The 27,169-nt window shown below is 62.5% G+C and overlaps 3 protein-coding genes and 1 non-coding gene across 15 annotated transcripts in view; 2 read left to right on the forward strand and 2 right to left on the reverse strand.

The window, feature by feature from the left end:
- TAOK1 (TAO kinase 1) overlaps nucleotides 1-4,766 on the forward strand; it is a 60,982-nt gene extending 56,216 nt beyond the window's left edge. For all 5 annotated transcript variants that reach the window (XM_040650429.2, XM_040650428.2, XM_040650427.2 and 2 more), the window contains one exon: nucleotides 1,713-4,766. In XM_040650429.2, the coding sequence (XP_040506363.1) occupies nucleotides 1,713-2,174 (462 nt within the window). In that variant the 3' untranslated portion in view covers nucleotides 2,175-4,766. The remainder of the gene's footprint in view (nucleotides 1-1,712) is intronic.
- Nucleotides 4,767-10,480: 5,714 nt separating this feature from the next.
- On the reverse strand, nucleotides 10,481-18,389 carry GIT1 (G protein-coupled receptor kinase interacting ArfGAP 1). 4 transcript variants are annotated; one of them, XM_015295770.4, is made up of 22 exons: nucleotides 18,156-18,389; nucleotides 15,699-15,832; nucleotides 15,505-15,617; nucleotides 15,311-15,416; nucleotides 15,146-15,232; nucleotides 14,936-15,066; nucleotides 14,748-14,842; nucleotides 14,621-14,663; nucleotides 14,356-14,382; nucleotides 14,032-14,080; nucleotides 13,857-13,929; nucleotides 13,163-13,260; nucleotides 12,972-13,083; nucleotides 12,760-12,887; nucleotides 12,524-12,676; nucleotides 12,200-12,427; nucleotides 12,021-12,074; nucleotides 11,682-11,768; nucleotides 11,511-11,584; nucleotides 11,263-11,445; nucleotides 11,124-11,187; nucleotides 10,481-11,051 (listed from the first exon to the last, which is right to left on the reverse strand). In XM_015295770.4, the coding sequence occupies exons 1-22, from the start codon at nucleotides 18,205-18,207 to the stop codon at nucleotides 10,839-10,841; spliced, it is 2,304 nt and encodes a 767-aa protein (XP_015151256.2). In that variant the 5' UTR covers nucleotides 18,208-18,389; the 3' UTR covers nucleotides 10,481-10,838. The 4 variants fall into 4 exon arrangements, with proteins under 4 accessions (XP_015151256.2, XP_015151254.2, XP_015151255.2 ...); XM_015295768.4 differs by lacking the exon at nucleotides 14,356-14,382; XM_015295769.4 differs by lacking the exon at nucleotides 12,021-12,074.
- Nucleotides 11,190-11,255, reverse strand: MIR12235 (microRNA mir-12235). Its single transcript, NR_161996.1, has one exon. It is a non-coding gene; the product is annotated as a microRNA mir-12235 (primary transcript).
- Nucleotides 18,390-19,926: 1,537 nt separating the features above from the next.
- Nucleotides 19,927-27,096, forward strand: ANKRD13B (ankyrin repeat domain 13B). 5 transcript variants are annotated; one of them, XM_025142079.3, is made up of 15 exons: nucleotides 19,927-20,076; nucleotides 22,590-22,725; nucleotides 22,986-23,110; nucleotides 23,189-23,234; nucleotides 23,335-23,478; nucleotides 23,549-23,738; nucleotides 24,011-24,077; nucleotides 24,163-24,244; nucleotides 24,308-24,372; nucleotides 24,453-24,583; nucleotides 24,683-24,840; nucleotides 24,964-25,116; nucleotides 25,206-25,366; nucleotides 25,920-26,000; nucleotides 26,086-27,096. In XM_025142079.3, the coding sequence occupies exons 1-15, from the start codon at nucleotides 19,966-19,968 to the stop codon at nucleotides 26,311-26,313; spliced, it is 1,878 nt and encodes a 625-aa protein (XP_024997847.2). In that variant the 5' UTR covers nucleotides 19,927-19,965; the 3' UTR covers nucleotides 26,314-27,096. The 5 variants fall into 5 exon arrangements, with proteins under 5 accessions (XP_024997847.2, XP_015151586.2, XP_024997845.2 ...); XM_015296100.4 differs by having other exon boundaries at nucleotides 25,920-25,996; XM_025142077.3 differs by having other exon boundaries at nucleotides 24,163-24,372.
- The last annotated feature ends 73 nt before the right edge of the window (nucleotides 27,097-27,169 follow it).

Genomic DNA, 27,169 nt, shown 5'->3' on the forward strand with positions numbered 1-27,169 from the left:
AGCGTGCATGTCTGACTTGGGCTCAGGAGGGAGTAACCAGCCCCTTCCATGCACAGTTTTTAAGTGCCAGTGTCTGAGGCTCTGTACAAGTTACACCCTGGTGCTGTGTTGTTTGTATTGCAGCAGTACTGAGCTTGTCCCAAGAGGGTCTTTAAAAGACTTTAGATTTACTCATTTCCTTCGTGTGTGCCTCCAGCACCTCATCTTCAGAGTCCTGTGTCCTGAGGTCGTTTCTAAGTGATGTCATTCTCACGCAGGGTGTCAGGCATGCCTGTCTGTGCAGCTCGGTTGCACAAAGTCCCATTTGTTTCACTGGCACAAAGACTGAGCGCTGCGTGCAGCCAAACATGCTGGAGAGCTGCAGTTCTGAAAGAGAAGGGGATTCCACTTAGATAAATGGCAGCTTTTTAAAGAGCTAACATTAGAGAAGGCAGCATCTTCCTCTTCTGCCATTTGCAGGCCTGCTGAGTGCTGTGTGGCTTTCAGCAAGAGTAAGCCAGGCTGCTGTGCAGAGACCCAGTGCCGCTCACCTAGCGGCAAGAAGCAGGCGAGTGGGTAAGGCTGCTTCTGAGAGCCTGAAATGGCTCGAGATGACTCACACGGGAGCAGATTGTTTCCTAAACTCCAGATGAAATCACTTTGCATATTCCCTGACTAAGGCAAGAGGGTGCTTACCAGTGCAACGCTCTGCCCAGTGCCTTCAGCACAGACTGAAGTATCGCCTCTCAGCTGCGTCACTGCTGACAGCAGATGCTAGGGAGCTATGTTGAAAGTCTTGGCTACTGCTTTTTACCCTTCTGGACTTCTTCACTGAGGCCAAATGTCGCTTTTTCAGTGCTGGCAAGAAGATAACAGAGCGGTTCTTTGCTTTTCCACCTGACTGCAAAGATTTCAGTGGGAAGGGCTTCTGGCCCTGTCTGATGGGTGTTGAGAGGCCATGGCTCCATGCTACCAACACTCAGAGAGCTGATCCCAGTGCCCCTACCAAAGTACTGTTGGAAACTGATTTGGAACAGTGTTGCAGGGAAGAAATTGGAGTTGCCAGTGTGCATATCATCTAGCTGATAATCTGCCACAAACATCACTGCCTGCTTTCTTCAGCCACGCACACTGGAGAAGGTAGCAGGGTAACACGACCAGTTTAGGAAATGGGTAGATAACAGGTGGTGAATGAGAGCTAAGAAAATCTGACCAATGAACATTGGAGAGGAAACTGAACGTGGGCTAATATGTTGGCTCCTGGAGAAAAGAGCAAATGTCATCACCAGATTCAGCTACAAGCAGTGCAGGTCACATTAAGCAGTGCTGGCAGGTGTTTGTCTCTGTAGATACTGTGCTTGGCTGTATTTAAAGATGTTTTCCCAGTAGGTTTCTATGGAAGCTGTAGTCTTATAAGATTTACCTATGTCAGGTTGTTAGCATCACTGCAAACTTAGGATTCACATCCCTGAAAAGCTCTGTGTTCATGAGGGGACAGGGAGTGAGACACTCCAGCTAGTGCTCGCTGTGCTTTGCCATGCACAGGTCCATGGGGCTTATCCTTCTGCATTAGGAACAGCCTGTTGGTGGACATGTGAGCTGGATCTTATCTCCTGCAGAAATAGGTGGAGAAGACTTGCCATTGGCTCGGTGTTCAGAGTCCTTCAGAGGCTTGAGGCCGTGCCCATGGAAGAGCCCTGTTGCTACAGACTCTCTTCTTTTTTTCTTCCCAGATTGAGGAGGAGATGCTGGCGTTGCAGAACGAGCGTACCGAACGGATACGAAGCCTGCTGGAGCGTCAAGCTCGCGAGATCGAAGCCTTTGACTCAGAAAGCATGAGGCTAGGTTTTAGTAATATGGTTCTTTCTAATCTCTCCCCCGAGGCGTTCAGCCACAGCTACCCGGGAGCTTCTGGCTGGTCCCACAATCCTACTGGGGGTGCAGGACCTCACTGGGGTCATCCCATGGGTGGCCCACCGCAAGCTTGGGGCCATCCAGTGCAAGGTGGACCCCAGCCATGGGGTCACCCCTCGGGGCCCATGCAGGGGGTACCTCGAGGTAGTGCGATAGGGGTCCGCAACAGCCCCCAGGCTCTGAGGCGGACAGCTTCTGGGGGACGGACGGAACAGGGCATGAGCAGGAGCACAAGTGTTACTTCACAAATATCCAATGGTTCACACATGTCTTATACATAACTTAAACAATAACTGAGGGTGGCAATTCCACTGGAGCTGTCTGCCAACAGAAACTGCCTACAGACACCAGCCCAGCAGCCTCCTCAGTGCGGTGCTGACGTGTGGAAGCTGGGTGCACATGGAATATTGTATTCATTTTGTAAAGCATTACGTTTTGTGTTTACTAACTGGGATGTCATAGTATTTGGCTGCAGGGTTTGGGGGGGGTGGTTTTTTGTTGTTGTTTTTTTTTTTGTTGTTGTTGTTGTTTTTGTTTGTTTGTTGGTTTTGTTTTTGTTTTACTTTTTGGAGGGGTCTCGGGAGGGCGTCTGAGAAATATATGCAATTAGTCAGAAGAGTTGGCTGGTGGTCGTCACACTGACAGGACAGAAGGGCCTCAGGCTGCCCGCGTCACACCATCCGTAGGAAGTCTGAGGGAGAACAGAGACCTCCTCCCATGTCCATAAATTTCGAACTGCCACCCTGCAAAAACCAGGCAAGCTGCCTTTTAAACCAACATCCAGGGGAGGAACAGCTGGATCTTCTGTTCCGTTTTTATTTGTCATTAAAGTGGAAACATTTCTAGGGTATTGCCTCTGCCAGGAGGCGTTTTCAAAGACTTGTAGGTAAGGAAGAAGGGTCAGAAGAGAGGCCAGGAGACACCGGGGCTCAGCAGGGCCCTTCTACCCAAGTGCCGGCTCCGTGTTGTGTCGGAAGGGAAGTTCTCTCAGAAGGCACTGGTCAGCTTCCCGAGAACTCCGTAGGTAAACCTGTTTGGAGGGAACAGGCTAGAAATGTTAGAAGTTGTATTCCTGCTTTAGCACTCCCTGACTGTGCTGCTGGTAGCTCAGGCAAGGTTGGGCAGAGGAGTGTAAGTAATGCACTTGTACAGCTAATACTGTGACATCTCATCTTAGCTAAGCATCAGAATAATTCTTGGAGCCCAGCGTAGTCCTTTTTGCTCCATTCAGAAATGTTAGATTTTCAGCCAATCAGTTTCAAATGCCAGAGGTGTTTTGAAGGATGCCATAGTCACAAAATGCCATTGATCGGGTTTTTCATTGTTACACTACATCCACCGATTTATTACCTTTTTGGCTTGTTGCAATTTCCTGTTTACATGTAGAGTGTAGCCAACTGTTGAAATGTTTAGTTGCCACAGTGTACCAGGAGGAGCTGAGCCAATGACTCTTCCCAGCTGATGACTAACCCACATCACCACTGTAGATCTTGCTGCATGTGAGGCTCCTTTTTATTATTTTTGTCGCTGCAATACTTTACAACTCTTACAGTCCCTTGAGATGCTGTGATCGTTTGGCAGCATATCATGCCATGCAAGAAGGCACTACTTCCAGAGGCTCGTTGGAGCTGCTGTACTACTGAAAGGAAGCAAAGGAGGTCGTGGAATCAATACAGTGATAAAAGGTCAGGGAGACTAATTAAGCAAGAGACTTTGTGGCATAGTGTCATCCCTTAGTGCTGGGAACTGGAGATGCTGCCGTGCTCTTGTGTCAGTGCCCGAGCAGGCTGGGGCAGCCAGCACTTGTGGGGTTAGGAGGAGTGCAGGTTTGGCTCGAGGCAAAGCTTTCTGTCTTGGGGACTGACTAGCCAGGGTTCTTTGTAAATGTTTTTCCTTGCACACTAATCATCTTGAAGAAAACACTAGCTGCTAACTCTAGGATTTGCCTTTAATATGTTTATAGGGCTCAAAAGCAAGGTTTTCCGAATGTGTTTGTCCACGTGACATATTTATATAGTAAATACTCTAGTGTCTCACTGCTGTTCAGTACTCTCAGCAGGGCGACGTTCTTTCGTTAGCTAAACTAATGTCCACTCCCAACCCTGAACACTCCGCCCGTGTCCAGTGAATCCCACTGGGGCTTTTAGCATCTTGACGTAGCATATCACTCAGATGGAATGCCCAAACTGCCAAAAGACGTTTGGGCAGCCCCTTAGTGAGGAGCCTTGTAGTCCAAACAGTTTGCAGGAGTGGTCCCGAGGAAGTGACCGTTGCCCCTGCGGACAGTGGTGACTATGAATTGTCCTATCCCTTCCTCTGCTCTGTTTCCGTGTGGAATTGGATGTTTTGGGGTCACTCTTTTGCATTGCAATATTGATGAAAATGCAGCAAAACAGGTTTAGGTTTAGAAAGGAGGGAGAAGAAAAAAAAAAAACAAAACAAAACAACAAACCAAAAAGAATGGAAAGGCCAACCCCCCTCAACCTATATTGGCGTTTACCATGTGAGTGTGGAGTGTGTGTCCAGAGCACGGTGCTAACACGAGGGCGCGAAGCTCAGCTCCTCTATCGCCAGCAGCAGCAGTGGGACAGGCTGTGCCCGCAGGTTCGTTCTTTTGCTTCTGTTATGGTTTGAATTTGGTCGAGTCTCTGGCTTAAACTGAGCTACTTCCACAGAATTCTCTCAACCCATCTCTTTGTGTAATGTCGAGCATGACTGAATGCTGAATCCAAATGATGGCTATCCCGTATTGGCTTTTTTTTTTTTGTATTCAAAAAGAATTGTGTAGTAACCATTTTTACATGTATATCATGTGCAGACCTGGACTATTCCAACAAGTTAATATTTTAATTAAAATAGTTTGCAAAAACTGATTCAGATCAACTGGTCTAAATGTGTGTGTCCCTGTGTGTGCCTGGGGGAAGGAGGCTGCCCTAAAAAGCCTGAGCTGAAGGGAAAGCAGCGCTGTGCAGCATGGCCAAAGGGACTCAGGTTGTGCACTGGAGGTGTGTGAGATGCATGAACAGCTCAGAAATCCGCTAGAGAGACGCAAACAATTTCTGAATCAGTTTGCAAACTCTGTTTTTAAACTTAAGATGAGTGATTCCGGATGGCACTCGTTGCAGCCGTGCCCTAACCTTTGCTTGTGGAATACTGTGCGTTGTAGGAACTGCTCCAGTACCTCAGCAAGGATGGTCTGTTGCATCTTTGGCGCTTGTGTTTAACACTGGGGAGACTCTGCTGTGTGGACTGCTTTGCAGATGTTATTGCAGTATTCTCCAATCAGCAGCTTGACGCCTGAAATGTTACTTGGTGGTTGTTTTCTTTTCCCCTTTGCAACGATCTGAAGTTCTGATGTAGTTTAGCTCAGAGATGGAAAACAAAACAAAAACACGAGCAGAGGAGCCAGCGTTTTCACCTCTTCATCCAATCTGAAAGCTTTGGGTTTTCTTTAATTAAAATCAGTGCAAGGCTCCCAGGGAGGCAGCAGCCCCCTCCCCCATCCATGTCGTGTGCTCCGTGCTTCTTCCTGGGGTGCAGCGCTGAAATGGCACAGCTTCATTTTGCCTGCACCCCGTCCTCCCAGCCCGTGGGCTTCAGAGGGGTTGAAGAGATCGGTGTGGTACGATGCCAGGCTTCCCACAGACGCTCCCTGCAGCCATCCCTTGCCTGGCTCGGGGACAGGCTGGCACTGCTCTGCTCCCCATGCTGCCCTTGTGCTTCAGAAGAGCGTGCACTGCACATGAGCTGTAGCCTGCACAGCGTGCACCGCCGTAGGTCCTGGAATGATGCTGTTATGGTCCCCAGGGGAAGGGCCCGTTGCACTGCCAGCTGCCCTGCCCCGCTCACCCTCTTCATGTGCCATTTCTTGAGAGGCAATAAATTGTATTGTACCACTGTCTACCATTACTCTGTTCAATACGCACATCTCTGGATATATATATATATATGGTATCTCCCTTGTATATATTTCTATACTCTGTGTGTGTGGGTGTGCACGCACCCAAGTCCTGCTGTGCAGTTCTGCCAGGGCACTTCAGTTCTGCTGTTCTGTAGCACTCTCTGCTCGTGGGCCCTGCGGGGCTCTCTGAGGACAAGGGCACGACGCGTGCTGGGGCTGGGCGCAGCCAGAAGCCCTTCCTTAACAGTGCCCTGTTCATCATTGCTTTTGTTTTGCAGGGAGCAGGAGGGCAGGATAGCTGCTAGCAGTGTGTTGGAAAGCTCCCGGAGGGTACCGGCAAGTCGGAGGGCTGCAAAGAAGAAAACCAAGTGGTGTGGTGGTAGGGAAGCACAGAGCTGCTGAGGGGCGGTGAGCAGCAGGTGGGTGTGCAGGCTCAGCTCGGTCCCAGCAGCATCACTGTGGGCTCCAACCTTTGGTGCTCCCGAGTTAAAGCTGCCGCTGGCTCCTAGCACTGTGGTTTGTGATTAGAGCAGGTTTGTGGAGGATGGCAAGAGAAGTGACATCGGATGATTTGGTGTATGTGTGCGCAGACCTGCGCATACGTATAGAGACAATTCTGGTGCGTTCCTTGTTCTGCTTAGGCACGTGTGCTTTGTTACTCAAGTCCCGTGAGCAGAGGATGGCCTTGTTCTCCCCTGGGTGCCATGCTGGACGGATGGCCGCCCTCAAGCTGTGAAGCCCTCTTGTCCTGACCTCCTCCTTGGTCCTCTGAGACCCCAACATCTTAGCGAGACATCGGGCAGGTGGGGTTAAAAATGGTTCATTTGTGCATCGGGTCGCAGCCGTTCATCCTGCAGTGTGTCCCCCACAGCCCCAAGGCCCGGCCAGCTTAGCAGCATGCCAAACACGGGTCCTCATTGTGCTGCTGGAGAGTTCTGAGGCGATTTCCCCCTCTCCCTGTTGGAAGGGTCCTTGCAGGGCTTTAGGAGAGGTCTGGGTCGGGTTGTGCCATCCTCGCCCATGGGCAGCACACGCGGGGTCGCCGTGGCCGCGTCGCTCTGCTGTGGTTGTGTCAGTTTGCACTTTTACGAGGCCGTTGTGCCGGGCTCTGTTGGGAGAGGTGTGTGTTGTGGGGAGCTGACAACAGCCGAAAGAAAACAACCAGTGGTTGTGGCAAATGTCCCCTTGCTGCAGCAAGGTGGCCCCGATCCCATTGCGCGATGACCGCGCGGTGGGCAGGAAGGCCTTGTCAGCTGGAGAGGGACTTAGCAAAGCAGATTTGCGGCCAACAAGCACCTTAACCGCTGAGCTGCGGGGCTCTGCCCATTGCACTTCACCTGCAGGCTCCTCGGGGCGGGGGGGCGGCCCTTTGCTGTGGGACCATTGGGCTGCACTGTGCGGTGCCCCCGCAGCGCTGCGTCCCTCCCCGCTTGCTTTCCCCGAGTGCACGCACTGAGCCTGGCCCCGCTCCCACCCCTCAGTACGGGTACCTCAGAACATGCACAGTTTGAATTTTCACTGACAATTAGTTGAATGATTGTGAGTGGAAAGAAAAAAAAAAAAAAAAAAAGACTTTGTAATTATCTGTAAATATGTAGTTAACAAATCGACCTAGTTTCTGTATTTTTTAAGTTTTTTTGTACTAAAATTTATAGGTAACGGTCTGTGCCAGCTAGCAGAAAGCTACTGTAATTGCCAGTCGTAGTGCAGCATGCATCTAATCCCTGAGACTGTCGAAGTGACGCTGTAAGGAATTGTGCTTCTGTATTGCCGGGGGGAGCGGGGCTCAGCCGGGGGTCGCCGCGCTCCTCCCCCCCTCCGCGCCGTGTGCCTCAGTGTGGGCAGCCCGACGGACGGCGGCGGTGCTCGGAGCGCTCCCGGGGCTGAGCTCAGCGGGTTCCGTTTCTTTGCTGCGGTTTTAACGCCGTCTGATGACTTCTTTTTTTCTTTCAGCCTCTGTAGAAATGAGACGTTTTTCCCCTTCTCGGTGCTTTTGGCTTAAGGCCGGAGCTCATCTAAACCTACTGGAGGGAAAAAAAAAAAAGAAAAAAAAGAAAAAAAAAAAGGGAAAAAAAAAAAAAAGAGAGAGGAAAAAAAAAAAAAAGACTTTCATTTGAGATCATTGCCTGCTTTTAGCGCCAGGATCACGCATTTCTATGGCAACTCTGAGCTCAGCAGAGTTGGGCGAGCAGCGCGGCTGCCGATGAGCTGAAGGATGAGCTGCTGCTTTGCACGGCTCGGGGAGCCCCGCGCGTCCCGCAGCCCCGTCGTGGGTCCCGCCCCGCTCCTCGCCTTGCAGCAGAGGTGAGCCCGGAGCCCAGAGCTGTGCTGAGCATCCCAGGAAGCTGCAGGCAGAGGGGTTGGGGTGCAGGTGAGGCTGTGCTCGAGGGCCGGGTCCCGGCTGCCCTCGGGCTGCGGGGATGGAGCTTTGGAGGGCTGGGATTTCGGAGCAGCGTCTTCGTGCGCGGCTTTGGCGAGCGATCCGCCCGCATCCTTCCTCCCGTTCCCCTCCCGACCCCCTCGCAGCCCTTCTCCTCGCTTGCTTGGAACGGGAGCGTTGCTCCCTGCCTAGAAACAGCCGAAACACGGGGGGGGGGGGGGGTGGGGGGGGGTGGGGTGGGACGGGCTGTGGGGTGGGGGGCAGCCCCGATGTAAATAATTAACGTGACGAAGTGAAGTGTGTATAACAGAAAGGCGACGGCCCTTTGGTGACGTGTGGGTGCCCCAGGAGGTCGCTGGGCCGGCGCTGACCCGCGGGCAGCGGCGTTGGCATTGAGCAGCCCGTGGTGTTGTGTGGGAGCGGGTAGCGGTCCGTGTGTGCCGAGGGTAGGAGGTGCTGTGTGAGGTGTGTATAGTGTACATTTCTAAAATAGCTTGCTTGTATTGTGAAGATTTTAAAGACAAACTTGAGAATTCTAGCCTAACTATTAACACAAGTTTAACATCAGTTACCCCACTGGGTTCAGAGCCTCTTGAATGTATATTCCTTTTTGTAACCTAAATGACCTATTCTTCTACCAGTCAGCCAGACATCCTATTTATATTTTTAATTTTATATATTACTTTCCATTCGTTTCCATTATTTCCAGCATGTTCCTCAGTTTGGTTTCTTTTCGCTTCGTTTGGGGTTTCGTTTTCTTCCTTTTTGCACAAGCGACGAACCGTTCTCTCCATCCCGGTGTTTTCCAACCTCTTTCCCCCCCCTTCCCCTTCTCCACCCCTGTTGTTTTTTCCTCCCACCGTCCGTTTGGGTTCTGCTGGGCCGGGATGAGGCGGGGTGGGGAGGAGGGGACGGGACGGCTCGTTTTCCATTTGCAGCTTTCTGTGCAAATGCCAGGTCTTTTTTGCCGGTCCACTGCAAACGCTTCACTTGCTGGTTGCTTTAAACAAGGAAACTTAAAACAAAACAACAACAAAAAAAAAAGGTAACCTTATCAGTCCGAGGAGAGCGCGGCGGGAGGAGGGAAGCGCACACCTGTAGGGACACCGCTCGGGCTGCAGGGCTGTGGCTGCTTCCCCCCCCCCCCCCACCTCTCCAGGGACCCCCACCAGGAGCTCACTCAGCCCCACAGCCGCCTGCGTGGGGTTTCCAGAGTCCAGCAGAGCCCGGCTGCTGCGGGGCCGCCCAGCCTGGTGGCTTTGTGCTGCAGGTAGAGAACACGCATCTCTGCTGTTTTGCTATGAACACTGGTCTGAGGTTTCCAGGCCCTCACCCACGGCCGTGGGCTGCGAAGGATCCGAGTGGGAACCCGACTCCTGCCTGCTGCCGGGGCTGGGAGCACCAGCTGGTATGAGTGAACCTACAGGTGTGCGTTTTCCTTCTTGTAGAAAATGCCACGAGCACTAACTGGTAAGGCTCAATGTACAGTATATTGTCAGTATTCTGGTATTCTTCTGGTTCAACATACATTATAGCTCATATATAACCTGTATTAATTGTATAGATTGTGCATTTAAAGCTGTTACCAAGTTGTCAGAAAATAAGAGAAGAGAAAAAGAAAAAAAATAAGGTCATATGTAATATTTTGTTTGTAAGTATCCTTTGTATCATAGCAAAGGAAATGTTAAAAAAAAAAAAAAATCAACTGTAATAAAGTAATTTTAGTACACGGAGTGTCTGCCTGCGTCCCTGGTGGGGCTGGAGGGTGGGGGCCCCACCGCTATGGCCCCTTCTGGGGTTGGGGTCCCTCCCCATGCACTGCTGCGGGGTCCCTGCAGCATCCTGCAGCCATCCTGGCTGCCATGGCAACGGGAGGCGGCCTTGCTTTGCTCTGTTGCCGTGACAGCGGCGGTTGCAATGGGGATCGGGGAATGGGGGCAGGATGGAGGTGCTCCTGTGCCCATTACATCCGCCCTCTGCAGCCCCCGCCCTGCATCATAGAACGGCTGCGGGGCGGCGGGGGGACCCCCTGCCATGCCACGGTGGGGGAGCGCGGGGTGATGTTTCCTAATGGAGGACACAGCCCAGCAGGGATAGAGCATTGCAGCAAGCCCAGCCCCCAGCCTGACATTCATTAACCGGCACGTTCTGCTGCTCTCAGCACAGCCAGCCGTCCCCACGCAGCGCTCCGAGTGCAGAGCGGCGCGCCCTGAGCCTTCCTCTGCCCCATCGCCATCCTCCCCCAGGCTGCCGGGCCCGCAGCCGGCAGGGCCAGGCCGAGGGGACACGACGGGACGGAGCCGGGGGCCGTGCAACGCTCACATCTTTATTGATACAAATGTACAAGGACACATCTTACAGGAGGGAGCGCGGCGCGGGGCAGGACGCCCGGGAGGGGAGAAAATGGGGAAGGCCTCCAGGCATCCCCTGTCCAGTGTAATGCTGCGGGCGGCCCCGGGGGAGCGCGGCCGCGGGGAGGGGGGGGGGGGACGCGGCCACCCCAGCGGGACGGCACACGCACTGTACAGGATAAGTTAGGGGTGGGCTCGGGGTGCTGTACAGGGACACCTCCCCAGGGCCGAGCGCCGCCTCTGCTGCGACAGCCACCTGCGCTCAGCCCGACCCAGAGGGGGGACACGGAGAGCGGAGCCCGCGGGTCGGAGCTCACTGCTTCTTCTCGCGGGTGGTGATGGTGACCAACTGCTTGGCCGCCTTGGCGATGTCGTAGGCGCACTGGATGACCTGCTGTGTCAGCAGCTGGTAGTCCACGGCTGCGCCCGGCTCCGGCGGCACGGTTTTGCGGCACTCGCTCTGCAGCCGGTAGGCGCTGGCGTTGAGCAGGCGCAGGGAGCTCCGCACCGTCTCCAGCGCCGGTTTCTGCAGGGGCACAGCGTTAGGATGTGGATTCGGGGCGACGGGAGCCCGGCGGGGCCGCCCCCACACCCCTACCTTGGGGAAGAGCGACGCCATCTCCGTCACGGCTGAGTGGATCTTCTCGGAGCACGGCACGAAGCTGCGGGCAAACGGAGGGCTGAGTGACGCGGGGCGCGACGGCACCCGGCCCCCCCCCGCTCACACACAGCCCTACCTGTCGTGCTTGGACTCCTGCGCAGCCCGCAGCAGCTCCTGGATGTTTTTGGTGACCTGCTCGGTTTTCAGGATGACGTCCTCCGTGCTGGGCAGCCCGGGGTCCAGCTCCCCGTCCAGCGGGTCCAGCTCGTGGGGGAAGTCCTCGTCCTTGCTCAGCTCCACGAAGCGCTTCCCCTCCATGCTGCGGGGACGCACGGATCAGCGCCAGCTCCGCGCCCCCCCGCGGTCCCCATCCCCATCACTCACCCCAGCAGGATCTCGCCCGTCTGCGTGTTATCGTAGTCGCTGTCGGTGCCGCTGCCGTGCCGGTCCAGTTTGCTCTGTAGGGCAGAGCCGCAGCGTTACGCCCTGCCCGGCCCCACAGCCATACGGGAATAAGGTCCCCCCACCCCGCTCTGACCCCCCCCGGTACATCACCATGTGCCGGGCACCATCGGGTGGGCAGGAGAGCAGCGGGGAGGATGGGGGAAAAGGCATGGAGGAGACCGACGGACCTTTCCGCATCTGGAGGGGGAAGAGAGGGGGGGAGAAGGGCGCTGAGTGGGGCGCACGGCGGGGCACGGAGCCGAGCCCGGTGACGTGCAGGGGAGGACGAGCACAGGGGACACCACCACCCTGCATGCAGGGAAGTCCCGCGCCCGCCGGCCCCGCTGTGGGTTCCCCGGCACTGCAGGGGTGGGGGACGTCCCAGGAGCTCAGGAGGCCGACAGCCCCCCCCGTGCCATGCAGGAGCCGCCCCCGCTGCGGCCCCCTTACCCGGTACACGCTGGCCGGGATGTGCATGGAGTACAGAGCTTCGTCCTCCACCTCCTGCGACACACGAAAGGGTAAAGCCCCGCCGCCCCCAGCTCGGCGTCACCTGCAGCTGCCCCGAGACCCCTCCCCAAAGCAACCCATCCCAGTGTAGCCCATCCCAAAGCCCACCCCATACTCACGCCGCCTCCGAAGGGCTGCAGCCGGGTCACCAGCTCCTCCACCGGCTGCCCAAAGGGTTTCAGCACCGAGCCCGGCTCGTACATGGAGAAGGCCTGGCGGTCACGGCGGTGCAGGGGGGCCGTGCCGGGGGGGTGCCCGTGCTCGGGGCGCTCGCTGGGGGCTGGGGTGGGGTGTGGGGGCACCGCCTGCTGCCGGATCTGCGTGTTCTCTGATTGCAGCTTATGGATCTGCAGCAGGGGAGGGAGCGGTAAGCAGGGTTGGGGTGGGGGGGAAGAAGGAAAAAGGGAAAACAGGGTGCCTGGAGGGGGGTCCGGCACACACACCTCGCGCTGCAGCCGGCGCAGCTCATCACTCAGGCTGTTGTTCACCTTCATCAGCTGCTGCACTTTGGCCTCGGAGGCGGCCAGGGCTTTCTTCACCTCCAGGTACTCCTGCAGCGTGATGGGGCCGTCCGACAGGTCAGAGGAGTCCATGCTCTGTGCAGGGAGAGGGGCTCAGCACCAGGAGCTGGGGGGGGTGGGGGGGAGGTCTGGGTGGTGGGGAGGGGGCTGCGGCCCACCCGTGCGCGGTTGTTGCGGGACGCGTTGCGCAGCAGCTCCTGGTCCGTGTCCTCGTCGGAGGCGACGCTGTCGTAGTCGTGCTGGTCGTCCAGGTCACTCTGGCTCCTCAGCGAATAGTCGAGGGCATCTGTGGGGCCGGGGGGGGCTCAGCTGGGGCTGTGTGGCGTTCCCACCCTCCCCTACTCCCCCCCCCAGCTGCCCCCATCCTCACCCGTGGGGCTGAGCGGGCTCTTCCCCTGCTGCCGGCGCTTGGCTTCCCCCAGGATATCGATGAGCAGAGTGGCAAACTCCCGGGCGTTGAACCTGGCCAACTTCTGCCGGCCCTGGGATGGCGGGGGGATAAAAGCAGTGAGGGGGGGTCCGAGCGTGAGAAGGGGGGTCTGAGCGGCGCGCTGGGCTCACCTGGTTGCGGGTGGCGGAGTACTCGGGGTTGACGGGGAGGAAGGGGACGGCGCTGCGCTCGGTCACCAACGTGCTGTGGTTCTGCGTCGTCAGCCACACTGCGGGCAGGGGGAGTGTCGGGGGGGCACCCACCCCTATGGGTTGGGGTCCCGGAGGTGCCGTCCCCCCCCCCCAGCAGGCTGCGGGGCCGGCAGGACGCAGGCGCGGGCGCGGGGCCAGCGTGCAGGGCTGGGAGCAGAGCCCAGGAGGGCCGGAGGGAACGACCTCCCCCAGCCCCACAGCGTGCCCTGGGGGGGCCCTCTGCACAGTGGTGACCCCCAGGCTCCTTCTGGGTGCCCCCATCTGAGCGAGGGGTAAAGCTCAGCGTGCCCAATCCTACCCACCCACCACGGAAAAGGGCTGCCCCCCTCCACCCCGACCCGAGGACGGGCCGTACCCACAAGGCTCATCCCCAGCCCCAGGGGGGGTCCCGGCACCCACCTCCACCGCCCGGCACCCCGATCCGGCACCGCAGCCCCTCTCTGAAGGAAACGGCCCCCGGCCCCGGCCCGAGGAATGAGGAAGGAGGGGCCTGCGGTGCGGTGCGGATCGGATCGGGGGGAGCGCCGGGCTCTGCTCCTCCCTGCGCCGGGACGGCCGCCAGCACCCAGCCGGGGGGGGGGGACACCCAGCAGCCACCCCCAGCCCCGCTCACCCGCGTCGTTCTCGCGCCGATCCACCTCGTCGTACACATCCATGGCCAGCTCCTCAAACAGGCGGTTGCTGAGCTGCGGCGGGAGGGGGGGAAGCATCAAGCTGGGGGCCGGGGGGGGGGTGGAAACACAAAGTGCTGAACCCCTCACCCCACCCCCTCCCAGCCCCATGCTCACCGCTTGCAGCTTCTTCTTGGCCGCCTTGGCCAGCTCGGACAGGTCCAGGCTGTGGGGTGCATGAGGTGGGGGGGACACAAAGTTGGGGTTATTCCCGTTCCGCCCCTACCAAAAGGCTCCCCAGATGTGCCCTGCGTGCCCCAGGCTCGGGGGCTTTGCCAGGCACGTGGGGGTGTCCAGGGCGTGGGGGTGGCATGGGGTGAGCGAGACCCCCCCCACCCCCCCCATCCCTCCCAGCTGCCCCCCAAAGGGCTGTGCTGAGCACCCAGAGCCCATCCCGGCGGCACGGGGGGAGCCCCGGTGTGAGCGCCGAGCGGACAATACCTCTGTGCCATGCACTTGGGGCGCACCCTGCGCTCCGGAGGCAGCAGTGGAGGGAAGAACAGGATAAAGGAGGACATTAAACCGTGAGCGTGGCCCCCCCCGGCACAAACACACACACACATACACACACACACACACACACCCACACACACACACTCCATGTGATGCTCCAGCGGTGGTCACAGGAATGGGTTCCCCCCTTGGCCCAGCGGGGATGCCGGGGGGGACGATGGCGGTGGCACGGCTGTGAGCACCGGGCACTCACCTGTCTGCCATCTGCGGGATGATGTAGTGCCCATTCTTGTGGTCTGCACAGAGATAAGGGGCGGTGAGAGCGGCCCCCCCCGGCCCCTCCTAAGCCCCCCATACCATGCGATGGGTGCAGCACTCACCCGGCTTCCTGCCGCACAGGTAGAAGGCCAGCCGGTCGGTCAGCTCATACTGGCACTCCACCAGCCGCTCCGCCAGCTCGTGCTGGGCTGCCTGCCTACGGGGCACGGCCGGGGTGACACCAACCCTGGGCTGGCCACGTCCCCCCCCCCACCCCAACGCAACCCCTCCGCCACCCCAACGCGCTCACCTGGCGTAGTCGATGGGCGTCCGCCCGTTGACGTCGGGCGCACCGGGGTCAGCGCCGTACACCACCAGCAGCTCTGCCTGCAGGATCTGCCCGGCCTTGGCAGCCACGTGCAGCGGCGTGGTGCCCTTCTCCTGCGGGCACAGCCGGCGTCAGCCCCGTGGTGACAACACCGGGACCCCCCCGGGGCTGTCTGTCCCCCCCAGAGCTCACCGGGTGGAAGAAGTTGGCCTGAGCCCCCAGCGAGAGCAGGCGCAGGCACGTCTCCAGGTTGCCCGTCCGCACGCTGGAGTGCAATTGCTGCGGGGGGAGAGGCAGCAGTCAGTGCCAGGAGTGCCGCCGGCACCGAGGGGGGGCCCCGTCACGCCGCGCCCCCACCTTGCTGAGGTCCTTGGCGGTGACCCCGTCGTCATCCCGGCACGGCAGCTTGTGCACGAAGGCCAGCATCTGGTACTTGGCGCGGATGAACTCCGACTTGGTGGGGCTGGCAGACACAGGGTGAGCGGGGGGGGCATCCAGCACAGCCCCCCCCCCCCCCCCCTCGCAGCCCCCACCCCACAGCCCGCACTTACTGCACTTTGTCCTGGGGGTTCGCCTTCCTGCGCCCGCTCTGCACCTGCGCCGGGTCCAGCAGCGAATGCTCCCAGATGGAGTTGGCCCCATTGCTGGCCAAGGTGTGCACCATCTGTGCGTGGGGGGCACGGTGAGCAGCGGGACACCCCCTCAGACCCCCACATCCCCTCCCACCCCCCCCGGGTGCACCCACCTGCAGCAGCGTGGCGGGCCAGGGGCTGTGCCGCAGGTGCTTGACGATGGAGATGTGGCGGCCCAGGCTGCGGTGCACGCTGCAGCACTCGTCGCAGATGAGCACACCGCGGTTGATGGAGGCCCAGCCCGGGTCTGCGGGGGGCGTGGGGTGTTATGGGGGGGGGGACCCTCCATCCATCACCCGAAATGGGGTTGGGAGTTGGGGGGGGGGGGGGGGGGGGGGGCGGCAGCGTCACCGTAGCAACGTGGCGGTTTCCAGGGTGACTGAGAGGGGCTCAGCCCATCGCCAGGGGAAACCCAAAGGGTTCCCTTAGCAACCAAGGGGGGGGGGGGGCAGGATTTGGCCCCCTCATCAGAAGGGCTGACAGCAACGGGGGCGATGCCAGCACCACGCAGTACACCCCGACGTGCCGAGGCTGTGCCCCCCTGGGCCGGGCACTGCAGGTGTCCCCATACAGGTGGGTGCCCTCCCACCCACGCAGCCATCATGGACTGAGGGGCTGTGTCCCCCCCCAGCAGCCCCACGCCCCCTGCCCGGCCCCGCTCGGCCGCACTGGAGCCCTTTGTGTCCCCAGGAGAACAAAGGGACGTTTGAGCACTGCGCTGGCACCGACCCCGCTCCGGCCACGGGGGCCCCACCGCTCTTTGGGGGCAGCTCCCCACGGCCGGCACCCCAACGGGTCCGGGCCCCCCAGCACAATCGGAAGGGACGATGGACAGATGGGGTGTCACTCCCCCCCCCCTCCACGCAGGGTGGGCCATACCGTCCCCAGCGTCCCTCTGCCGTAGCAGAGCGGTGCCAGCCCTGCCCAGCCCCAGTGCTGCGCTTCCACCCTCGTTTCTGTAGGGCCTACACAAACACCGCACCGCCCCACGGGAGGAAGGGCTGCGGGTGGGGGGGGGGGGCGGGCAGCAGCGGGGCGGCAGCGCTGTCCCTGCACAGCGACCCGTCCCCATCACCGCGTGCGGCGCTTCCTCCCCACCCCTCCCCAAAGCCCCACTGCTGCCCCACACCAGGCAGCCCCGACCCCCTTTGTGGGGGGCACAGCCGGCAGCGGCCCCACGGCGGTGTCGTCCCCCCCCCCCCCAACACACACACACACACACACACACACACACACACCCCATCCTGGCAGCACCGCCCGGGCAGATGGCAGCGCTTGGCAGCAGCACCGCCGCATCTGCGCCTCCGCACCGCGGCCCACGGGGCGCTGCCGGGAACAGGATGCTGCGTGCCGGGGGGGCACCCCATAGAGCACCCCGTACAGCACCCCACGGTGCCACCCCTCCCTCCTTCAGCGGGGATCGGGGCGGCTGAGGGCGAAGCAGCGCGGGGATACCCCAAAACCCGGAGCGCGGGGAGCTCCGTCGCCGTGCCGCGGGGGCGACGCCGAGATGGGTACCCCGCGCATCCCGACGGCGGCTCCTCCCGGCCCCGCGCCGTCGGAAGCGGCCTCTGGACTTTCTAACTCATTTCCTCCCGTGGCCGCCGGGCGATAAGGGATTGGAAGAAACTGCTTTCCATTTCCCCGGGCGGGAGCCTCGGCACCGCCGCCCCGCGGGGAGCTCCGGGTACCCCACAGCGCGGCACCGGGTGACCCACAGTACCGGGTGACCCACGGCACCGGGTGACCCCGCAGCTCCGGGCACGTGGCCGCCGTCCTCCGGGCTCAGAGCCGCTTTCCGGGCTCTCGGCGTTCATTCATCACCCCCAGCGCCGCAGGGATGGGTTTGGGGGCCACGTCGTGGGGAGGGGGGAGGCATATTTAGGGTTTGTTAGAGAGTTCCTGGGCTGGAGCGGGGATTCCCAGCGTGGGGTGCAAAGGGCAATCCTGGGGGTAAAGTAGGGGGTGCGGAGGGGGGTGATGGGGCGCGCCGAGGGGCTGTAAGGGGCGCAATAAGGGATCCGGGGGGCATGGGGGGCATATTTAGGGCACGCCGTAGGGTTCCTGGGTGCAGAACGGGGGCACCGGGGGGGCACAGCGCTGGGTGCCAAGGGGGACCCTTGGGGTAAAGTAGGGGGTACAAAGGGGTGGGTAATGGGGTGCACCGAAGGCTGCGGGGGGCACGGGGGGGGTTATTTAAGGCACGTTGTGGGGCTGCTGTGGGCAAAGAGGGAGCGTGAGGGGGATGCAGCACACAGCGCAAAAGGGAACGCGGGGAGATCCCGGGGGTCTCAGCGCGGGGTGTGAAGGGGGGACGGGGGTCACTGGGACCCCTGGGGTAAATAGGGGGTGCGAGGGGGGGGGCGGGGTGCCGTGGGCGCAAAGCTGGGGGGGCAGAGGGGGGCACCGGGGGTCCAAAGCAAAGGGGGAGGGGGCGTCAGCCGAGTGCTGATGCGGGGGGGGGAGGGGGCACACGCAGAACCGAAGCCGCGAACGGCACCGCACGGGGACGGGGACGGGGGGGAGAAACGCCAACGGGACCCGCGGGGCGGTGCGGGCGCGGCCCTTACCTGCGGCACTGCAGTCCGCGCACACCTCCGCCCGCTGCGCCTTCCGGGACATCCTCAGCGGCGAGGCGGGCCCGGGCCTCTGCGCCAGCGCGGTGCGGGGCGGTGCGGGGCCGGGGAAGGGGGGGGTCGGGGTGGGGGAGGGGAGGGGGGGGGGGGGCGGGGCCCGGGGCTGCCTCGCCCTCCCTGCCGCCTGCCCTGCCGGCTGCTCGCAGCCCCGGCGGCTCCGCAGGAAGCGGCTCAGGCCCGGCCCCGGCGGAGGAGGGGCCGCGCCGCCCCCGCCCCGCGAGCGCCGAGCGCCGCCGCCCCGCGCCGCCCCCACCGCCCCGCACCGCCCCGCGCAGCGCAGCGCAGCGCACGGCACGCCCTGAGCGCCGCACCGGCTGCGGGAGGGGGAGCTGCGGCTGGGCGGCCCTTCAGGGGCAGCTCCCGGTCCTGGTTCCGGTCCTCATCCTCGTCCCGGCTCCGGTCGTCCTCTGGTTCTGGTCCCGGTTCTCGTCCTGATCCTGCGTGTCCCCTTATTCTTGTCCCCATCCCGGTTCTGTTCCTGGGCATTCCCAGCCTCTAATTCTGGTCCTGCTTTTGGGTGTCCCCTGCTCCTGGTCTCGGTCTGGGTCGGTCTCGGACCTTATCCCGGCCTTGGTCTCGTTCTGGCCATCCCCTGGTTCTCGTCCCGATAGTGGTCCCGATCCCAGGCATCCTCTGGGCCTGGGCCTGCTCCTCGTTTTGGTCCCGGTTCTTGTTCTGCGCTGGTCTCGTTCTGGGCATCCATTGGTTCTGGTTTTAGCCGTGGTCCGTGTCCTGTTCCTGGTTCTGACCCAGCCCATGTCCTGGTTCTGGTTCCAGGCACCCCCCGGCCCCATCCCCGGCCCAGCGCCCTGTCCTGCTCCCACCCGCACCCCGTGCGCCCCCCCGGCCCCATTCACTTCGGGTCCTGATCCGAGTGCCACCCCCACCCCCATCCCCACGATGGCTGAACCCAGAACGGGAGGGGGGGGGGATACTGGGGGGTGCGCATCTCCGGGCCGTGGGCGGATGGGTCGGGGGGCACTCCCTGCCGGGGGGACCCCCATCAGCACCCCGCGCACGGGGCACAGCGCCGTGTCACGCAGCCCCCCGCACGGCGCTGACCTCACCGCTGCATGGCCGTGACGTCACGGGGCAGCGGGACCCGACGGGGGGGGGGGTGAGGGTGGGCACGGCCACAGCCCAACATCGGGGCGGGGAAGGAGCGGGGTGACCCCGCGGGAACCCTATAGGGGCGCGGGGGGGGTCGGGGGGGGGCAGCCGTGGGGCCCAACCTCGCATTGTTCTCGGGCGGCTGCCGGAAAACACGAGCGGAGGGACGAGGGCGGAAAGGGAAACGGGGCCGGGGGGGTCGGCACCCCCTGGGCTCATCGCGGGGGTCGCGCCGCGTGCTGAGCGCCCGTGGGTGGGGAGAGCCGCGTTGAGGATGGGGGGGAGGGGGGGGATCAGAATTCGGGTCGTGCCTTCGAGCGCTGCGGAGCCGTCCCCGTGCAGCCCCACAGATGGGGGAGGTGGGGGGGGGGGCATAAGGCCGGCGAGGGGTGCGGGGAGGAAAAGGAGGAGGAGGAGGAGGAGGAAGGGGCGACGCCTCGCACGGTGACTACAAGTCCCATGAGGCCGGGCGGCGCGGGGGGGGGAATGCGGGGGGAGCACCGTCCGGGCGGCTCCCACCAACCCCCCCCCCTCCCGCCCCGCACCGCCCCGCACCGCTCCGCGCCCCGTTCCGCCCCGCCCCGCGCCCCGCTCCGCCCCGCGCCCCGCTCCGCCGCTCCAGCATGCACGGAGGATGCTCGCGTCTTGCTCGGGCAGGAAGGGGCCGGAGGGCAGATACCCGCTGCACTACCTCGTCTGGCACAACCGAGCCCGGGAGCTGGACCGGGAGCTCAGCGCCAAGCAGGTGGGGCGGCGGTGCGGTTCCGTTCGGTTCGGGCTGATGCAACGCTGAGCGCTGAGCTGCGGCCGGGGCTGAGGAGAGGGATGGGGATGGGGTCCTCCTGCCGCGGTGATGCCGATGGGGGTGGGGGTCCCCCCGTGCCCCCCCAGCGCTGTGACAGCCGCCACCGGAGCGGCAAAGATCCCCCCCCGTCTCGGATCCCCCCACTCCCAACCCCCCACGTCCCTCCCCACGTGTCCCCCGCTCCCTCCTAGGCCTCTGTGCCCCCCCCCCGCAACACCAGACCCCCTCCCCCTTCTCCCCCTCCCCGGAGTTGGGGCGCAGCCGGCACAGCCACCCCAGCTCCCCACCCTCGCGGGGGGGGGGGGGGGGGCACACAAGGCCTCGCTCTGTTGGAGCTCAGCCCCCAGCCCCGGGCAGCCAGGAGGTTCTCTGCAGGGTGGGGGCACCCTCCGTGTGTGCTCCCCCCGCTCCCAGCCTCCATCTCCCCATCGGCGTTGCAATTCAGGTAATTAAAACCCAACCCTGAAGACGCAGGAAACCGCAGGCGCTGGAGGAGGCCATGCCTTCCTCTGCCCCCCCCCCCCCCCAGCCACAGTCACTGCCACCTGCCCCCCCGGCACCCCGGGGTGCTGCGAGCCCAGCAGGGTGGGTGTGGGCAGGGGTCTCCTCGTGCTACGATGCTGCCATCGGGATGCAGGGATGCTCTCGCCACACCCGTCTCCATTGTGGGGCCATCTGGGGAGGGGGGGGGGGCTGCCTACCAGCATCGCCCCCCTGCCCCATCACCACTGTGCTTATGCACGGTGTCATCTGGGGTCGTTTTTCCCCGTTACAGTGCAGCTCAAAGCTGCGTGTGGGGTGGTGCAGGCGGTGGGGGGGGGGGGTGCTCTAAGTGAGCCCCCTGCCCAATGGGGACCTTCTTCTGGCCCCCTCACCCCCCTCCCTGTCCCTATTGTCAGAGCGAGAGCAATGCCGACCCTGCGTGCAGGCAGGATATGTGGGGGGGGGCTGTGGGTGCTGCAGGCCTGGCCCCAGGATTGGAGGGGGTTGGGGGGAAGAAAGGGGGGCAGCCTGGTCTGAGCCCCCCACCTCCAGCCAGGGGCATGTGGGGACACGGTGCAGCCCTCTGCATATCAGAGCATCCCTGGGCTGAACGGGCGCTGCTGGGGGCTGCTGTCTTCTGCCTGGGGACCCCCGTGGGGGGCAGCAGCACCACATGCGGCCCCCCCCGTATGTGTGGGCCTATAGGGCTGGCAGCCCACAATGGGCCACGTGTGGGTTATGCTGAATGTCACCGCCAGGCGCCAGGCCACGCTTGGCTCTGCCTTGGGGGGGCAAAAGGCAGCGGGGGCCCCGTGGTGGGGACAGCATGAGGATGTGACAGCACTGACATGGAGCCCATTGTGCCCCACGGCCCCGTGCTGCAGCCTGCCCCATTCCGCACCGCAGGGACCCCCGCTGCCCCCAGGGCTGTGCAGGGACAGCAGCGCATGGCACCGCCACCCCGCAAAGCCACGCGTCCCCTGCTGCCATAGGAGCTGAGGTCCGTGCCTGTGCTGGGGTCCCCCACCCTGGGGACAGCTGTGGGGCTGAGGGACAGCGGGTGATCATTCTGCAGCCCCACACGGCGCTGCCACCGCCCCAACCATGTCCCCATCCCCAGCGGTGTCGCAGCCCCAGGACGGACAGCTGTGCCCCCCCGGGCTCAGAGCCGATGGCAAAAATTGGGTCACGCCATGTCCCGTGGGGTTGGCTCCAGTGCTGTGTCCCCAAATTGGTGGCCCCGGCCTCCCCACGGCACTGGGTCAGGGATGCAGCCGGGGAACCCCACAGAGCCTGCAGCACCCGTCCCCCGGCTGGGGGGCAATCGCTTTAATTAGAGTCTTTTCATTAGCGCAATTAAGAAGCAGCAGTCGCCTGGAGAGTGTTGGAGCAGCGCTCGGGCTCCCGGGGAACTGGGGGGGCTGTTAAAGGGAACCCGGGGGTCCCCCATACCCGGTGACCCCTGAGGGACACAGCCAGGGGGACACCCAGCGCGGGGGACATCCCAGGCGGTCACTGCCCCGTGGGTGCGATGCTGCGCGGGGTGTTGGGCGCGTCGCCGCCTCGGGGAGAACTGGAGAACGTGTGTGTGTGTGTGTGTGTGTTTGGGGGCGGGGGGGGGATTCCTGGTGCCTGGCCCCCTGCCAACCCCCCCGGCTTGGCACAAACAGCCCCAGCGCGGCTCCCCGGGGCCGGGGATGCTCACAGCAGCCGCTCCGCTCACGCAGCACTGCCCGCCCCCGGCTGCTGCTCCGTCGGGAACACGTGCGCCCGCGTCGCCTGCCGTGCCGCGGTGGGGGCTGCCGGCAGCTGCTGCCTGGCAACTGGGCCACGGCCCCCCTCCGGAGCCACAGAGGTGGGGGCTTTCCCCCGGCTTGCGGCTGTGTCGGATGGAGATGCGGCTGTGGGAGGGCGTGGGAAGGGAGTTCTGGGTAGCCCGCCCTCCCCTGAGCTCCACCGCCCCCCACCAGGCCGACATTGAGCAGCTGGACCCCCGAGGACGCACCCCGCTGCACCTGGCCACCACGCTGGGCCACCTGGAGTGTGCCCGGGTGCTGCTGAAGCATGGAGCTGATGTGGGCAAGGAGAACCGCAGCGGCTGGACAGGTGAGCGGGGCCTCCCGTGTGGACAACCTGCTCCCCAAGGGGAGCACGTGTTGCGCTGTGCCATGCCGCACCGCACCATGCCGCACCGCACCATGCCGCATCCCACTGTGCCATCCCATGCCACGTTGCACCACGTCATGTTGCACCGCCTTGTGCCATGCCACGCCACGCCGTGCCATATTGAACCACGCCGTGCTGCGCCCCACTGTGCCGTGCCGTGCTGCTCTGCACCGTGCTGCACCGTGCTGTGCCACCTGCAGTGCTACAGGAGGCTGTGAGTACCCGTGACCTGGAGCTGGTGCAGCTGGTCCTGCGCTACCGTGACTACCAGAGAGCCATCAAGCGCCTGGCTGGGATCCCCATCCTGCTGGAGAAGCTGCGCAAGGTACCCAGGGCTGGGGGACCCCTCGGGGTCGGGGGGGCATCAACTCTGGGCCCCTGCCCACCCCACTGCTCTTGGCAGGCCCAGGACTTCTACGTGGAGATGAAGTGGGAGTTCACCAGCTGGGGTAAGCTCGGGCAGAGTGGGAGCTTCCCAGTGCACTTGCAGCCCACTGGGAGGCACAGGGTGGCCCCGTCCCCGTCTGGGCTATCGCCGTCTCCCCCCAGTGCCACTGGTGTCCAAGATCTGCCCCAGCGACACCTACAAGGTGTGGAAGAGCGGCCAGAACCTGCGGGTGGACACCACGCTGCTGGGCTTTGACCATATGACCTGGCAGCGGGGCAACCGCAGCTTTGTCTTCAGGGGACAAGGTGAGGAGGGGGCTGGGGGATGCGGTGGAGGATCACAGCTGTCCCTGTGCTGAACATCCCCTCCCCACAGACACCAGCGCAGTGGTGATGGAGATTGACCACGACCGGCGAGTGGTCTACTCGGAGACACTGGCCCTGGCCGGCCACGACCAGGAGGTGCTGCTGGCTGCTGTGCAGCCCACAGAGGAGCAGGTGATGGGTCGGCTCACAGCCCCCGTCGTCACCACCCAGCTTGACACCAAGAACATCGCCTTTGAGAGGTGGGCAGGGACATTGCTGGTCAACCCTTTGCTCACATCTCTGGCTGTCCAAGTGGGAACATCCCATGCCATCTCATCCTAAGACATCCCATCTCAACCCATCCCATCTCAACCCAACCCAACTCATCTCAACCCAATCCAACCAATCCCATCCCATCCTACCTCATTCCATTCCATTCCAACCATCTCAACCCAACTCATCCCAACCATCCCCACCCAACTCATCCCAACCCATCCCATCCCTCCCTGACAGCACCCCGTGTCGCCCCCAGGAACAAATCTGGGATTCTGGGTTGGAGGAGCGAGAAGACAGAGATGGTGAATGGGTATGAGGCCAAGGTGAGGGGCAGGGGGACGGAGGCGGCGATGGGCACAGCTGGTTTTTGGGTAACATCCTGCTTTGACATTCTCCCTGCTTGGACAGGTCTACGGTGCGTCCAACGTGGAGCTGATCACACGGACGCGGACGGAGCACCTCTCAGACCAGCACAAGGGCAAGAGCAAAGGTAGCACGTGGGGCAGCGGTGGGCACGGCGCTGCAGTGCTCGGCCTCACGCCCCGTCTTGCAGGCAGTAAGACCCCACTACAGTCCTTCCTGGGCATCGCCGAGCAGCACGTGGGGCCCAACAATGGGGTGAGTGTGTGAGGGGGGTCCCCGTGGCTGTGTCACCCCCACGGCTGTGCCGCCATCACCGCACCACGCTGTCCCCGCAGACGCTGATCACGCAGACATTGAGCCACGCCAACCCCACCGCCATCACCCCTGAGGAGTACTTCAACCCCAACTTCGAGCTGGGCAACAGGGACATGGGGCGGCCCATGGAGCTCACCACCAAGACGCAGAAGTGAGGGGGGCGAGTGGGGAGGAGGGGACCCCAACGACACCATGCTGCCATCGCGGGGCTCCCGGGGCCCCCATCCTGGCGCCTGTCCCCCCCCCACAGGTTCAAGGCGAAGCTGTGGCTGTGCGAGGACCACCCGCTGTCCCTCTGTGAGCAGGTGGCCCCCATCATCGACCTGATGGCCATCAGCAATGCGCTCTTCGCCAAACTGCGTGACTTCATCACCCTGCGCCTCCCGCCCGGCTTCCCCGTCAAGATTGGTATGGGGGGGTTGGCTCGGGGAGGGGACCCTTTGCCCCCCAGTGGGGCACACAGCCGGCTTCCCTCTCCACTCCTTATTTTGTTATTCTTCTTCTTTTTTTTTTTTTTTTCAATATGGGCAGAAATCCCCATCTTCCACATCCTCAATGCCCGCATCACCTTTGGGAACCTGAACGGCTGCGACGAGCCCGTCAGCTCCCTGCGCAACAGCCCCAGCAGTGAGGCCCCCTCGCCCAGCAGCGACTCCTCCAGCGTCAGCAGCTCCAGCTCCCTGAGTACATGGGGGGGGGGGGGGGGTGAGGGGCTGCGGTGGGTGGGGGGCACACAGGCATTGGGGTGCCCAGCCACACCTGTCTCCCCACAGCGTCCTGCCGGGCGTGCGAGATGGACCCGGCGCTCTTTGAGGTGCCGCGGGGGTACAGCGTGGTGGGCACCCACCAGGATGCTCTGCGGGAGGATGAGGACGATTTGCTGCAGTTTGCCATCCAGCAGAGCCTGCTGGAAGCAGGCAGCGAGTACGACCAGGTGGGCACCGTGGGGAGAGCTCCTCCTCAGCCTCCTCAGCCAACGTGTTTCTCATCCAACAGTCTCAGCCGTCTCATCTTCCTTGGCCTCCTCCAACATCGTCCTTATCCTTCACATCCAGCGTCCTCAGTCTCATCCCCCTCATCCAACATCCTTCTCATCCAATACCCTCGACCTCCTCATTCTCATCCTCCTCATCCAACATCCTTCTCACCCTTATGAGCATCCTCCTCCTCCTAAATCCTCTGTCTCCCCATCCAACTTTTTCCTCATCCTCCTGATCCTCATCCAACATCTTGGTCCTCCTCAATGTCATCCAACGCCTTCGTCCTCCTCAATGTCGTCCAGTGTTGCTCTCATCCAACATCCTCCTCTTTTCCATCTTCATCCTTCTCATCCTCATCCAGCCACCTCTTCATCCCCCCCACTCATCAGGATCCCACGAGGACCATCCCATCCCACCGCTCCACACTTGCTCCATTCCCCTATGGACCGCACTGGGGCCAAATTTTACCCCTCTCTCTGACCCCCCCCCTCCTTCCCCTTCCCCTAGGTCACCATTTGGGAAGCGCTGACCAACAGCAAGCCGGGCACCCACCCCATGTCGCACGAGGGACGCCGGGGAGACAGGTTGGTAAGGTCCGGGGGTGTGGGAGCGGGTCCCATCCCCACAGATCCCCCCCAGGGCTCCGGGCTGAGGCCGTGCCGTGCCCCCCCAGGACTCCCCAGCACACAGCAGCCCCCAGACCCCCCTCCAGCCCGGCGCCGGGGGGCGGGGGGGGGCCCAGCACACTGTTTCCCAGCTACGCGGAACAGCTGCGCTTGGCCATGGCGCTGTCGGCGCGGGAGCAGGAGGAAGCCGAGCGGCGGACGCGGCAGGAGGAAGAGGAGCTGCAGCGCATCCTGCAGCTCTCCCTGATGGAGAAGTGACCCCCCGCCCCCGCTGAGCCCCCCTACCCCGACTCGGGGCCCGGGGATGTGTGTATGGGGCACGGAGGGGTGTGTGGGGGGACGGCCCGTGCAGAGGACAAATGGGGGGGGGGGCGGCGTCGGCCCCATAGCCGGGGCAGGGGTGAGTGCTGGGGGGCACCGGGGGGTGGCAGGGAACAGGGGGTGTATCCTGCATGCTGCCCCCCCTGTCTGACCCCAGGGAGGCGGGAGGGCACACTCCTCCCCAGCCATGGGGACTCCATGAGAGCCATGGGGCTCTGGCCCCCCCTTGGCCCCACTGCCCAGGCGCTACCAAGTGCACTTACCCGGGAGCTGCTCTGCCTGCCAACGGGGGGGGGGCTCGGCCTCACTGCACCCCACAGCCCATGTGAGGCTCTATGGCCTCTCCCCAAGCCAAGCGGGCAACCAAGGGGGGGCCCGCAAAGGGATGCCCAGTGTCACCCCCTCACCCTGTGCTCGCAACCCATCCCCCTGACCTGCTCGGATGCCCCCCACCCCAACCATGGCAGCGCCGCACCCCCTCATCCCGGGCACTGCCCCCCACCCCTGGTAAAACCTTACATCAAATGGTGCTAACCCCTGGGCCCCCCACCTCCCCACCCCGGGCTGTTCCTTCTTTGCACACGGGGGGGACTGCGGGGTCGCCCCCAAAGGGACTTTTCATGGCGGCACCCCCTCCCCCCCCCATCCATGCACCCCACAAGCGACGTCTGGGCCAGGGCCGGGGGGAGCCCGAGCAGCTCCGACCACGGCCAACACCAATAAATGCTCTGAGAGGAGCCTCTCTGTGCCTGGTGTGTGTGGGGGGGTGCGGGCAGGGCTCCCCCGCAGCAGCCCCACATCCCCGGTACG

Source organism: Gallus gallus, chromosome 19, assembly GCF_016699485.2.
Source record: "Gallus gallus isolate bGalGal1 chromosome 19, bGalGal1.mat.broiler.GRCg7b, whole genome shotgun sequence".
NCBI classification, from domain to species: domain Eukaryota; kingdom Metazoa; phylum Chordata; class Aves; order Galliformes; family Phasianidae; genus Gallus; species Gallus gallus.